Genomic DNA, 12,384 nt, shown 5'->3' with positions numbered 1-12,384 from the left:
TGGTCGATTTAAAAAGCCTGGCCACTCCTTGGGTTACCCTGTAGATTGCTTTTAAAGAAGAGGGCATGCAGGGTTTGGATTTTCCGAGTTTATTTTTAGCAAATACCATGTGCGGTTGTTTGATAAAGGGGCAAAATATGCTTTTCTTACCATTACAATTGAGAGCAATGTAGCTGTGGTGCTCTATAGTGACTATTAGGCACAGAAGTGAGTCATGGTGTCTGGATCACAGTCAGCATCCTATGCGTGCCATGCTTTCGGCATGAATGAAGGTGCAGCGAATGACGTACACCACAGATGTGTCTGAGGAAATGGATAAGAACGTTTTTGCTGCTTCTCGTAATTGGAGTTTGATTCTAGCTTGGAATACGGTAGGAAACAAAGGCTTCTTTTATATGAGTATGCTCTAACTGAACCGAAGGAATGCCATTTCTAATCACAAGTAAGAAGGTCGCTTAAAGTGCAAAAATATTTACGCACAATTTCGGCTCATTTTAAATAAAAAGATGACTCGGCGTCCATTGAAACTATAATCGTGAAAGGAATTGGAACAGGGAAGTTTTTTATGTTGTCCCGTTTGTGGATCCAATTCTTTTGTTAACGAAGCTCTTTTGAGAACATATGTACTGAGAGCAAGCACCCTAACTGCCAAGCTACATAATAATTTTGTGACGATCGGTATTTGACCGCAGGGACGGCACCAAGTTGTCCAAGCGCCAAGGTGACGTCCACGTGGGGAAGCTCAAGGTACCCGGCGATTTCCGAACGATTTGACGGGCGGCTCCATTCTCGAGGCGGGTGTCGAGTTGCGTCACCCGGCGAGCGTGCCCACGAGCCATTTAACTTCTAACTCGGAAAGCCAGTTTGCGTAAAAGGGCTGGTTCTAACGCTTGCATCTGGTTTCGTCTGAGCGCGTTGCGCAGTCCAGCGATCTTTTACAGCGAGAGGACATACTTGCGCCGTCTATTGGGTAGCCGTGGAACACTCGTGACTTCCGTATCATTATTTTATTGGTTTGTAAAACTTTTGATAACATTATAAATGACTGTTTCCTATTGGGGAGGAGGACAGACCGTTACGCCCCAAGCGGTTAACTTATCAACCACACGGATGGGGACAACAAACACAATGACGCAGCGCTCGGCCGACATAACCGAACGCGGCGTCAGCGTTCGGCTGGAGTTCGTGTTCTCCGGCGAGGGGGAGGAGGGGCTGTTTTGTTTCCACGACGGCCTGCATGAACAATGCTGCATGCACGATCCCAGCTTAGCACAAAAGCCGAAGTGGGTCAAGCTCGCATTCTCAGAAGATAGATCCGGCACTTAACGTCGCTTCGTCGATTGTTAGTATTTTTTACATTAAACTGTGCCCCGCGCTCTATTGTAGAAGATGATGTGGCCATGCCTATAAGGCCTGTTGGCATGTGTACAGGCCTTGTGTTGAGTAAACACCGAGCGTGGGGAAAACAAACGGGTCAGAGCGCCCCCTATACTTCGATCTCCTGCCCAATAGAAAGTGTGTTCATTTGAACTCGCAAATACTGCAAAACCTTCACTCTAGTGAAATGCAGTTCCGGGGCCATCTCATGGCTGGCACCAAAGTGCCAGCATGTTTTCTTGTCTAAAGAGAGGCTGCACGGAGCACTCAGTTGCAACCAGTCGCAGATGTGCAGACCAGCCTTTGGTGTTGAGCCTCATGGTGCCGCCGTTGGTTTTGCGGCAGGACGTTGGCTTCTCGTCAGAGACTCTTCTCAACTTCCTGGTGCTGGCCGGCGGAGGCTTCGGCAAGCAGGAGAAAGACACCTTCTACGATTTGGACGACATGGTGTCGCAGGTCAGTCCCCTCTCCCAGAAACACCTCGGGCTATGGGTGCGTGCGCGTCGTGGAACGTAAGAGACAGAAGTGTGTGGAGGGAGTGCAGAAATGCCGAGGAGCGAGCGTGTCTTTCTAGCCTTGTCTTCGAGGCTCAAGATGTGCCTGGGACGGTGTGAAGCGGAGTCGGCTGTGACGCCAAAAAGACATTTTCGGAGCGTAGAGCGCGACACTTTCGAAGGTCTGCACGATGGGAAGTGATTGACTTTTCTTTGTTGAACATAGGCTAACTATTACGAAAATAAAAAGCGCGAAAGGCAAGGACAAGAGGGAGACTACACAATCTCGCTGTTGTCTTTCGCGCTTTTTATTTTCGTAATGTTTAACCAACTAGGCCAACAAATGATTTTGCTATAGGCTAACTACACTAGCTATGCTGTCAGACGGTTAGTAACAACCTGTCCTCATTGTGTAAATGTTTATGAATATTGCTGCTGTGGCTTGGCTCTTTTTATTGTGTCCACTTGTGTTTTCAGAAGGCAGGCCCGTGCAGCTTAGTGCATTTTTTAAGCTTATGTATTTTGTAGTTCCAGTGATCATCTACTTTTTGTTCGTGAATCTTTTTTCACCGCATATGCTTGTGGGCTTGACAAACCCGCTGAAAGCCTGGTACTCTTTCTTGTAGCCCACGCTTCATTCGTTATAGGCCCCTTCGCAAATTGGGTGCCTCTAGTGGCCCAAATACCTATCAGTCCACATTTTTGTATGTTAATGATGGTTAAGATCTAGTACCTATTCATCAACGGCAGACGTTTTAAATTTGCGGTGTTCTTTGCTGTACATAGTTTTCTCTCTGTTTCATTTTCGAGGATGTCAAGAAACTGCCACTTTGTATGAGGTGCTTAGTTTAATAAAACTCTTTATAACATACGCCACATTTTATTGTCATGAGCATGAGCTTTCTGGGGTGCGCCGAAGCCCAGTATTCCAAGGATTTACATGGCACCCTCAAATGCGTTGCACACAAATCTTATAAGTCTCTTCACGCTGACAACAAACTAACGTCTGGAATGTTGAAACTCCACACGGGTGCCTGTCTCCAAATTCTTTTTTCGGCATCCACCACAAGGCTGCCATTCGTGTGCACAGATGATACAGATAGGTGATGATAGTTATTAAAGTTATCAAAGTAAAATATTGAGCAAGTGCCAACCCACAATTGGAGATAACGTCAAAAAATGGGGGATGAGTGGTTCTTGGTCTGACGCAAAAGATCTTCAGGGTTACATAGCACGTGGGTTCTTGTTCGCTCTGAGGTTATGCCATAGAATCAGTAGGGGGGTCCGGTGGAACCTTAATATTTAGAATAGCTATGCCGCTCGTGTCGTCTCGTTTTCTGCCAGTGCTTTCACTTTGAGCTTCACCACCTCGCACTGGTGTGCGTGCATAGAGTTTTGCCTTTTTGCACCGGCATGCTTGGAGAGGCGGCTGGTGCAGAGGAACCTCTCAGATATGCTTCGGACAACGCTGCAACTATTCGGGAAAAGGCACGGGGTGTGCGCTCCGGTCACCAACGAAAGCTGCGCACGCACGCTCCTCCTCTCGCCGGAAGTTCTATTGAAAATAGTCCCCGAGTGTAGCTCAATGGCCTCAAAAGCTTGGTGGGGTGGGCACTTTATATGTCCCTTGCCTATCTTTAGAACGTTTCAAAAGTGGGGAATGGGTGCGACACGGGCGCATTTCGCGAAATGGGCACGTAGCGTGGGTGCCTACTATGTTCGGTATTTTACAATGTCCACTATAATTCTATTTTTTTTTCTTACTTCCGGAGCTCGTTATACAAGTATGCATACCCTCAACAATTTTGGGACAGACTACTTCGATCGTGCATAGCATTATGCCTGTCAACATTAGCTTACCTATATGGAGTGCAAGTTCGTCTGCTTCTTTTGCAGAGTTGTGATGACGTTAGAATGCCGAGCTCCAATTGGCTCTGATTGAAGGATAGTGGGTGGACCTCAAGGCAGCTTGCTTTGAAGTCTACCCACTATCCGTTCAGACATCACCACAAGCCCTGCAAAAGAAGTAGACGAACTTGCACTCCGCATAAAACCTGAGATGCCTGCATTCTATCTTACTTTGACCAACAAGCGGACAGTTATGTTGTGCTACATGTGCAGTTCAACCCAGACGAGCTGAAGGGCAGCTCGTGCCGGCTGGACCCCGAGAGACTGGTGCAGCTTAACCGGCTGCACCTGCGTCGCTGCCTGGACGATCCTGGGAAGACCCTTTCCTTGGCCAGAGAACTGAGGCGACTCCTGGACCAGCACCAGGAGCCCGTGCCAAGCGACTTCCTGTCGGACGATGACTTGGTCCGTGTGCTGCGGGAGACTGCGGTACGTGGAAGCGCCGCAACTCTCACCAAAATGTATGTGTGGTGGCGGGAGATTATTTTACTCATTCATATCCTTTCATCTGTACCTGCTGCACCTTTAGGCATTATTTAGGGGGGTACATAACAAAGTGGTGGTGGTTTGGGCAAATTGGCTCATATTTAATGGAAACAACACGGAAGAAACACATGTTGGAAGAAGACAAAAGGTATAGATGCAGGTATATCATACATATAAGCATTTGTGGTTTTTTTTTTCTTAATAAACTTAGTTGCGAGTGTACCCTGCCTCGTTTCAACCTTTGTCTGTATGTTTCTTTAATGCTGTTTTCTTTAAAGGAGTCATGAAACAATATTGGTTCTGATTGTTAATGACTCTGCAGAGGCGTACTGGTCCTAGTCTGGCCCGAGTAAACTCGCACAAACTGCCACTGATTCAGAAGCTTCTTTGTCGCGGTTAAATTGTGAGGATAAAAGGGGACTATTCCTTTCAGTCTTGCCTTCGCAAAGTGTGATGACGCAATCAGGGGATCGAAACCACCCGGCTGATGGCGGTCGAGCGCGGCTCATGAATTGGACACGAGAACTGTGTGAGCACTCGACTTCGGCTTGTAGCATTCAATGCTTCGGTGGACACTTGGGTAGTGGCTCGTGTACAACCACAGCAGTGATGAGAATAGCCGAACTCTAACAATGCCTGGGGCTCAGTACGCGTTTTCTACTTTGCCAACCCCAGCGCGTGGCTATGATTAACAATGACGGCATAGGATAGGCACCAGGCTATGTGGCCGCTTGTCCTGGCTCCTAGTTGAGGGGATGAACGATGCTCATATTGTCACGAATGACAAGTGATGAGGCGATAATAAATGAAGAAACTAAACAATTAATGGGGCGAACTTGTGCCCAAAAATAAAAAGGGAACAGAAGAAAGTAGAGCGTCGCGGGCGTCGAAGTCGGCGTGACAGCAGAGTCGAACGCTGGGGCGAAACTGACTCCGGCTTGCCACGTAGAGCCGCTTTTGTACACGCGTGGGCTTCTGGAGCATTCGGCGTAGAAGGTTCGGCGCATAGAACATTCTAATCTCGAATCACCAAGACGATTCTCGAATTTGCCAGAATACTAGTCTGCAAGAATAAACAAAAAGATGCGCTGCTCCCAGGAATCGAACCCTGGCCCTTCGCGTGGGAGACAAGCGCGATAACCGTTAGGCGACGGCTGCGCTGCCACTTGGCGCGCGGCAACATTTCTCAAATTTGTTTGGCGACTGCCATTTACTATAAAGAAAAGCAGACAAGTTTTTTTAGGTTTTAACGTTAAGGAGTGATTCAAAGTAGTATTTAGTGAAAGTAGTAAAATTGTTTCATGGCTCCTTTAAGAAAGGGTACATAAGTGCATGCATAAACAAAATACAAGCACTTAACAAGCAAAAATACAAACATATCTCACTCTAAAATTTTATATCATATAAATAAAATTAGTGCCATCGGCAGCAGTAATGACTTCTTCCGGCAGTGCATTCCAATCTCGGATAATTTTAACAAAAAAATGTAAAGGTCAAACACTTTGTACGATAACAATATTCTTCTACTTTTTTAATGATCAACCTGTGAGACACGATGAAGGGGCAAGATATAGAGACTTCTTGTGATACCTGTATATCCACAATATTTTTTAGGGAAAAATGTAAACCACACACTTTTCCCTTTGTTCAAGAAGGTTTGAAACTAATCTTTCGTTTAAATATTTCATGATATTTGTCTGTGAAAACAAAGTGTTTCCTATAAGATTGTGCAAATATTTTAATAATACGCTATTTGATATTCGCTTCGAGTTGAACTGTGATATTCATACTTTTCGAAGTGTAGTATATCGCGGTGGGTTAGCCCCATTGAGCGTGCTTCTCACCGAGCACCTGTGCCCTCCCCGGGGAAGCAATACCCATGGAGCTCGCACAGTATGTGGATATTGCTTCCCTGCAGTGCGCGGCTGTTTGCTAAGAAGCACACTCAACGGAGCTAAGTCGCTGCAGTTACGCAAGAGTATGTGTTAGGCAGCGACCTCTTGACAACCCGCATTCGTCATTCATGCTAGTTTTTGTGTTTATTTTTTTATGAACATGAAATTAAAGAAATTATGTTCTCAGATAACAAGCAGATTTACAAATGTCTTCGATTAGGATAGCTGCCACAAATTTTGTTGTTTGCATGACACAGTTCATAAATATCGCTCAGTAATATTAAAATTACTGAGCTTAGAAGTGGACAAATGAAAGGTTGCGAACAACCTTCACTAGTTCAGCCGAATTTTCATTTAAGCATGGTGCGCAGTAGTGAAAGTCTTGGCACAACTATTCAATATTTGATTCTAAAATATTCTGCCAAAACCACTATTCTCTTCTAATTTGCTTCGAACTCATTATCCACTATTTTCACGTGACTAGTTTTGTAGTCAGACTCGGTCTGCGTGTCAATGCACGTGCTCGAGCTTAGGCTACTCCTGTTCCCTACCCCTACAGCCAGATGCGGTCATGTGCAGAGTAGCCGCACTACATTCTGCATTGCAGGATTTGGAGGCAACATTGCTCCTGAAGCCAGTTTAACATGTGCTGTAAAAGACTTAATTTTTGTGGGCTTGATATTTCACGAATTTTGTTTAGAGCAGGTTTCAGGAATATTTCAGGGATGCAAAATGATTGCAAGCAGGGACTCAAACCGAAGATAATAATGGTTCGGTAATGGTTATCATTTTATTTATGAAATCGGACTCGTTCCAGTTATTTCAGGTTTCGGTTTTTAATATTTCGGTTACCAGTGAGGCGTTCCTCAAAACTGTTTTTAATGCGAAAGCATTAAATGGGGGTCTTATGGAGCGAGCCAACGTCATCAGTTCGGAGCGCAAAAACGGCACCTAGTTCCCCTGATCCCAAAGGTCCCATTGGCTGGCGCGTGGCGACGAGGCTTCCATTGGCTGCTGCGCGCGTCGGTTTTAACGACCGCCGCCAGATGGCATTGCTTCTCTGTGCCGGCAGCGCCGATAAAACTAACCGCTGCAACCCGATGCCACTATTGGCCATGCACAGGTTAAAAACGGACACGTTGGCGCGCGCTCACAGGCTTGTGTTCGTCTCGCTGCCGACCAACATGCTGTCGCCTCCATCATCCACATCGTCGGCGGTGCTTCTGCTCGTCTCGCTGCCGACAAACATGGCGTCGCCTCCGGCATCCAGATCGTCACCGGTGCTTCTGCCACAACTCGAGAACATTACTCGCGCCACAAAACTCTGCTGATCACTCCGCGGCGTTCCATTGGACATTCATGCTTTCGCATTTGCAACTCATAAGAAGTGCTTATGTGTTTTCTGACTTTTTTTGTGGTCTAAAAAGAAAGCTAGAAACTGAATGTTGCAGTGTTGCTGGGTATCAAGAATGACATCACTCTTTATGTACTTATATTCGGCATCAAGTATTTTGCGCTACATTGTCATGGGTAGTATGGCTTCCACAGTGCTACAAACCAAGGGCATCAAACTATTCGGGGGATGGGGGGGATTTTTCTCCTTCTCTCTCGTGTTATTTACTTACGTTAAATGCCCTCCTGGCTTATTCTAACTTGGCAAAGACGGCAGTTTCGAAAGCCCAACATGAGCAGTTCCTTTTTTCTAGCATAGGTAGAGACTCAGCCCTCCTATACTAAGCATTAATTACTCACAAACTGTGTGTGGACTAAGAGAATGACATAAAAAAGTAAAAGTGAAACAATAAAAAAAATAAAATGTAGGGTTGATCTTGTAGTAAATCTGGAAATGTATCATCTTTCATAATTTTTGAATAATAATAATGTAAACAATCAATACCAATATACAGTTTATATCGTTTAGAATGCAATGATGTGTGTCTTGCAAGTTACGTGACATCAATTCGAGTGTAATAATGCAAAAAAATCTACCTACCAAAAAAAAAAAAAAAGACATTTTGTGCAAAACTGTCTCCAGAGGAATGTTTGAAACTGTTTTCTTTCTTTTTGCAAAGTTTTTATTCATAAATAATAATAAAAAAAAAAGCACTTAAAAGCTTGTTTGACGAGGTTATGTTAAAAGAATAGTAGTGTTTGGTCATGTTTGCGATCGAGCACGATTCAAATGTGTCATCGATGACAATCGTCAAAACCTTACCATCCTTCTTAGAATGGATGCTTGGGCGAGTTGGATATTCATATTGTGAATATCCAACTGTGTTTACTTTAGCGCTCCTCCTACAATATGCTTACCATCCTTCCCTGCTTTTTTGGAATTTGATTTCTTTAAAACTAAACATGTCTGAATTTTCAAAAGAAGTGTCGATGGCAGTGATGACCTGAAGGTCCTACTTTTCTAGATGTTCTTTGTCTTGCCTTGCCAGGTGGTGTTTCAAATATGGAAGGTACCAATTGGTCCACATAGTTTCTGTTGAGTATCTTGCCATTGTCAGGTAATTCATAAAAACGTTGTAGTGAAGACATTTGGCACATAGAAGATCTGTCAGAAGGCATTGTTGCCTCCATGTCTCAGATCTTACTCACTCTCATAGCGTGCCCTTGTTACGATGTTATTAGACCGAATATTTGCCTGACATCGTCCAGGATGATTTTCTTGTTGATGCTGTGCGCTAGTAGTCTGCCCTGGCACATGGTGGTGGCAATTAAAAAGCCAAGAGTCTGTGGGTCCAAAGAATGAATACAAAAAAAGGAGGGACTCAAATAACTAGAAAGGAGCTGAATAACAGTTAAGAGTTGAGTGTGTTGGTACATACTTGTTGATATATCAGCTTGAACTTTAGAAACATACTTAAACACAAAGAAAGAGAGGACAAACAGCTGGCTACCAACAATGTTTTAGTGTAAACTTCTTCCTTGTGTGTTTGCTTCTCATTCAGAGGCCAACGTAGAGCATGATCAGGGGCGGATTTAGAGGGGGGAGGGGTCCGGATGTCCTGATCCCCCTCTTGATTTCTGCATGTGTAAAATTTAAGGCGTGAAACCAGGGAGAGGGGGAGGGGGTACCTAAACATATGGTATGCTGACCAACACCTGACCCCCACCCCCTCAGGAAATTCCTGCATCTGCCCCTGAGCATGATAACCTTATTACAAAAATGAAACTATTGCACTAATAAAGATTGCTACTGGTAATTACACTTATACAAAATCATTCAAAAACTTTACACAGAATTTTCTAAAAATTATTGTTTTGAACTAACCCGCCACAAGCTCGTGCTGTTCGAGACGTAACATTTCATAAGTATTGTCTTCTTTTTTTGTGAATGGTGATAGATGGGGTGCCAACGCAATCTTCCGCGTGTTCCTCGATAGCGAGTGCCTTGACCATCTCGCATGCGTGATGAGGATTATTGTTACTGCAAGGATGGTTGTGGCAGGTTAGTTCAAAACAATAATTTTTAAGTATTTCTGTGTAAAGCTTTTGGTATAATTTTGTACAAGTGTAATTACCAGTAGTAATCTTTATTAGTGCAATAAGTTTATTTTTGTAATAAGGTTATCTTGCTGACTTCTGAATAAAGAAGCAAACGTGCAAGGAAGAAGTTCGCACTAGAACATCGTTGGTAGTCAGCTGTTTGTCTTCTCCTGTCTTTAAGTATTTTTTTCTAAAATTCAAAGCTGATATATCTACAAGTATGATTGCATATATTGGTTACTGGCTAATTTTTAACGGCTCAGGTTCCGGTTACAGTTCATGTCGGATAAAAATATTGGTTCTGTTCCAGTTACCGAATAAATTTCGTTCCTAAACAGTTTTTGGTTTGGGTTACGGTTACGGTTTGAGTTCCTGATTGAAAGTGCTATACTATGTATTTCAGCAATAATTCTCAAATCGCAGAATTCATGGACATTTAGTCAATCACAGTATTTCTTCGCCTGTAAAATTTTTTCTTTGCCTTTACGTTAGTGCACAGCTTTGATTTGGTTAAAGAAAACATTCCAAGGACACCTAAGCATTTCTTGTGAGTTGTGAATGCGAAAGCATCAATGTCCGCTCCCTTAGTTTGTCTGCGGTGTACTGGTGGGGACGGCCACGTTTTGCTACTGCCGAGGTTGCGGCCGCCGACGATATACCATAAAATACCGGGCAAGCACCCACTCAAAATTTAGAGATAATCGCGAAAAAATGGGGGATGGGCGCTTGTCCGGTCATCAATTTTACATATGAATGTACTCTGCATATTTTCTCAGACCATACAAATTTGGGTATGGGCACTTAGTGTGGTATGGGCGGATGCGCGGTATTCTATGGTAGATGCTTCAGGTGCCACCATGTTCCTCTGCGCTGAGAGAAGCAGAAGCAGATGCAGCGCTGGCAGGGAGTGCGGCGATGCGCCGCGCAGACCACCTCGGCTTGCTGGTGACAGGTGCACCGCTGGGTGAGGGAGTGGTGGGAGTGCTAAGCTCACCGTGGCCCCGGGAGTGCGAAGTTCGGCACGACGGCTTGCATCCCCCATCCGCTGCGCCGCCAGCAGTTTAGCTGCCTCCGTATCGATGATGACGCCGTTGCTATAAAGCCACCGGACGAGTCGCAGCCATTGGGAATTTATTGCTCTTTTCGCTGCTACATGCAATGTCAACTTCGCTCCGTGGGACAGTTAATGCTTTCGCATTAGAAATAATGTAGCTGACCGTAATTTTAAAGCTACTTTGCATATACAAGTGCTCAGTTATACAACTGAGTATGTTCTGTCCTTGTAATACTCTAAAATGATAAAAAATGGGTGTACCTCTTTAATTCTGCATTTCTCTTTTGCGTGTTTCTCCGACGAAGAACTATGGCAATGAACAACCAACGTGGTCATCCTGATACCTTTTATGCCTACATCCACAAGTATGGTATCATTATACTAATTTACGAAACAGCTTTCTCGTAACTTTTGGGCATCTGTTGCATCACCACACGATCAAATTGAAGACACGCCTGCCTGCCAGAACACGGAAAACAAAGAAAGAGTGAAGTAGCGAGTGGAATGTATCTTGAGAGATGGCTTTTATGCACAATGAATTGTGTTTTGTGTCCCTCAGTAATGCCCAAGCTGAAATTATGTCTGTTGTACCCTATACGGAATTCCCTGTTATTGCTATTGCTCGATTTTGAAGTTTGGCCAACTCTCTTGACAGGGGAGGCTCACTTCACTCAACGACCTGTTGGATCCGTCCATGGACTTCGTGTGGCGTTCACCGTCGCTGGTGGAGGAGGACCAGCCGTCCGTCGAGAACCGTGAGTTCGCAACCCCAGCTTTCTTTTCTCATTCTCTCTTTCAGATATATAGCCTTTCTTTCCTGGCCTTAGCACGCCATTTGTAGTGACATTGGCTGCATGTTAGAATCGCTTTTTGTAGCGGTGCCATTTAGAGGTGTGCGAATAATCTAAACATAATTTGCAAGCAGTGTTAACTATTCAGTTGCGAAATTTATAGCGCATGTTTACTCTTAGAAGTATTTGAGTTTTTCGAATATTAGAAAATCACATATGATATCTTCAAATTTCTTCCATTTCTCGTGTCAAGCTTCACTGCTTTGCACCGGCGTGCTATGAGACGCGTTCGATGTGTTGAAACTCTTTGGTTGTCTCAACGATCTCAAACGTTTTGCCCACTATTGTGGGTGGGCCGTCTTCGGTTATGATCATGGCTTGACCCCCGAGTTTGAAGGACAGTGGCAGAAAAGAAAGCATCAAGCCAGGCTGAAATGATTAAACGTAGCTTCTTACATTGTGTTCTATCCAGCTCGTGTTACGAGGGCTCTTTGTTTTCTTCATAGACGCATGCGAGATGTTGTTTGTGTGGTAAAACCATTCCTTTTTGTAGGTGTGGTTTCTAGACAAGATTTCCAGCCACAGTGTTTTAAAGTGTCCGTGCTCACTTTGCAATAAATGAAAAATATTCGTATTCAGAAATATTTGAATAAAATTCTTAGTTTAATTTTTATATTCCTGTTCAATTTTCAGTCAAATTTCATATTTGATTTGCAGTAAAAAAATTTATATTTGCACATCTTAGTACCGATAAACTAAAAATATATAATTTAGTATCAGCTATTGCACCGATGTGTAAGTACTGTATCAAGCTTAGGTGCAAGGAAGGCATAGTGTAGGTGTCGTCCTGAAATATGGTGCGATTTTGTTGTTTTGGGGCTATAAAA

General features: G+C 44.1%; 1 protein-coding gene across 1 annotated transcript in view; it reads left to right on the top strand.

Moving 5' to 3' along the window:
- LOC8033822 (probable glutamate--tRNA ligase, mitochondrial) overlaps nt 1-12,384 on the top strand; it is a 40,671-nt gene that overhangs the window by 16,722 nt on the left and 11,565 nt on the right. Inside the window, exons 7-10 of the mRNA XM_040217752.3 lie at nt 693-747; nt 1,723-1,833; nt 3,993-4,208; nt 11,362-11,461. Of these exons, the coding sequence (XP_040073686.2) occupies nt 693-747; nt 1,723-1,833; nt 3,993-4,208; nt 11,362-11,461 (482 nt within the window). The remainder of the gene's footprint in view (nt 1-692; nt 748-1,722; nt 1,834-3,992; nt 4,209-11,361; nt 11,462-12,384) is intronic.

The sequence above is a fragment of the Ixodes scapularis genome, unplaced genomic scaffold (assembly GCF_016920785.2).
Source record: "Ixodes scapularis isolate PalLabHiFi unplaced genomic scaffold, ASM1692078v2 PGA_scaffold5__190_contigs__length_132052651, whole genome shotgun sequence".
Classification (NCBI taxonomy): Eukaryota; Metazoa; Arthropoda; class Arachnida; order Ixodida; family Ixodidae; genus Ixodes; species Ixodes scapularis.
Note: the sequence above shows the minus strand (reverse complement) of the source record. Positions and strands in the feature narration are given on the sequence as shown.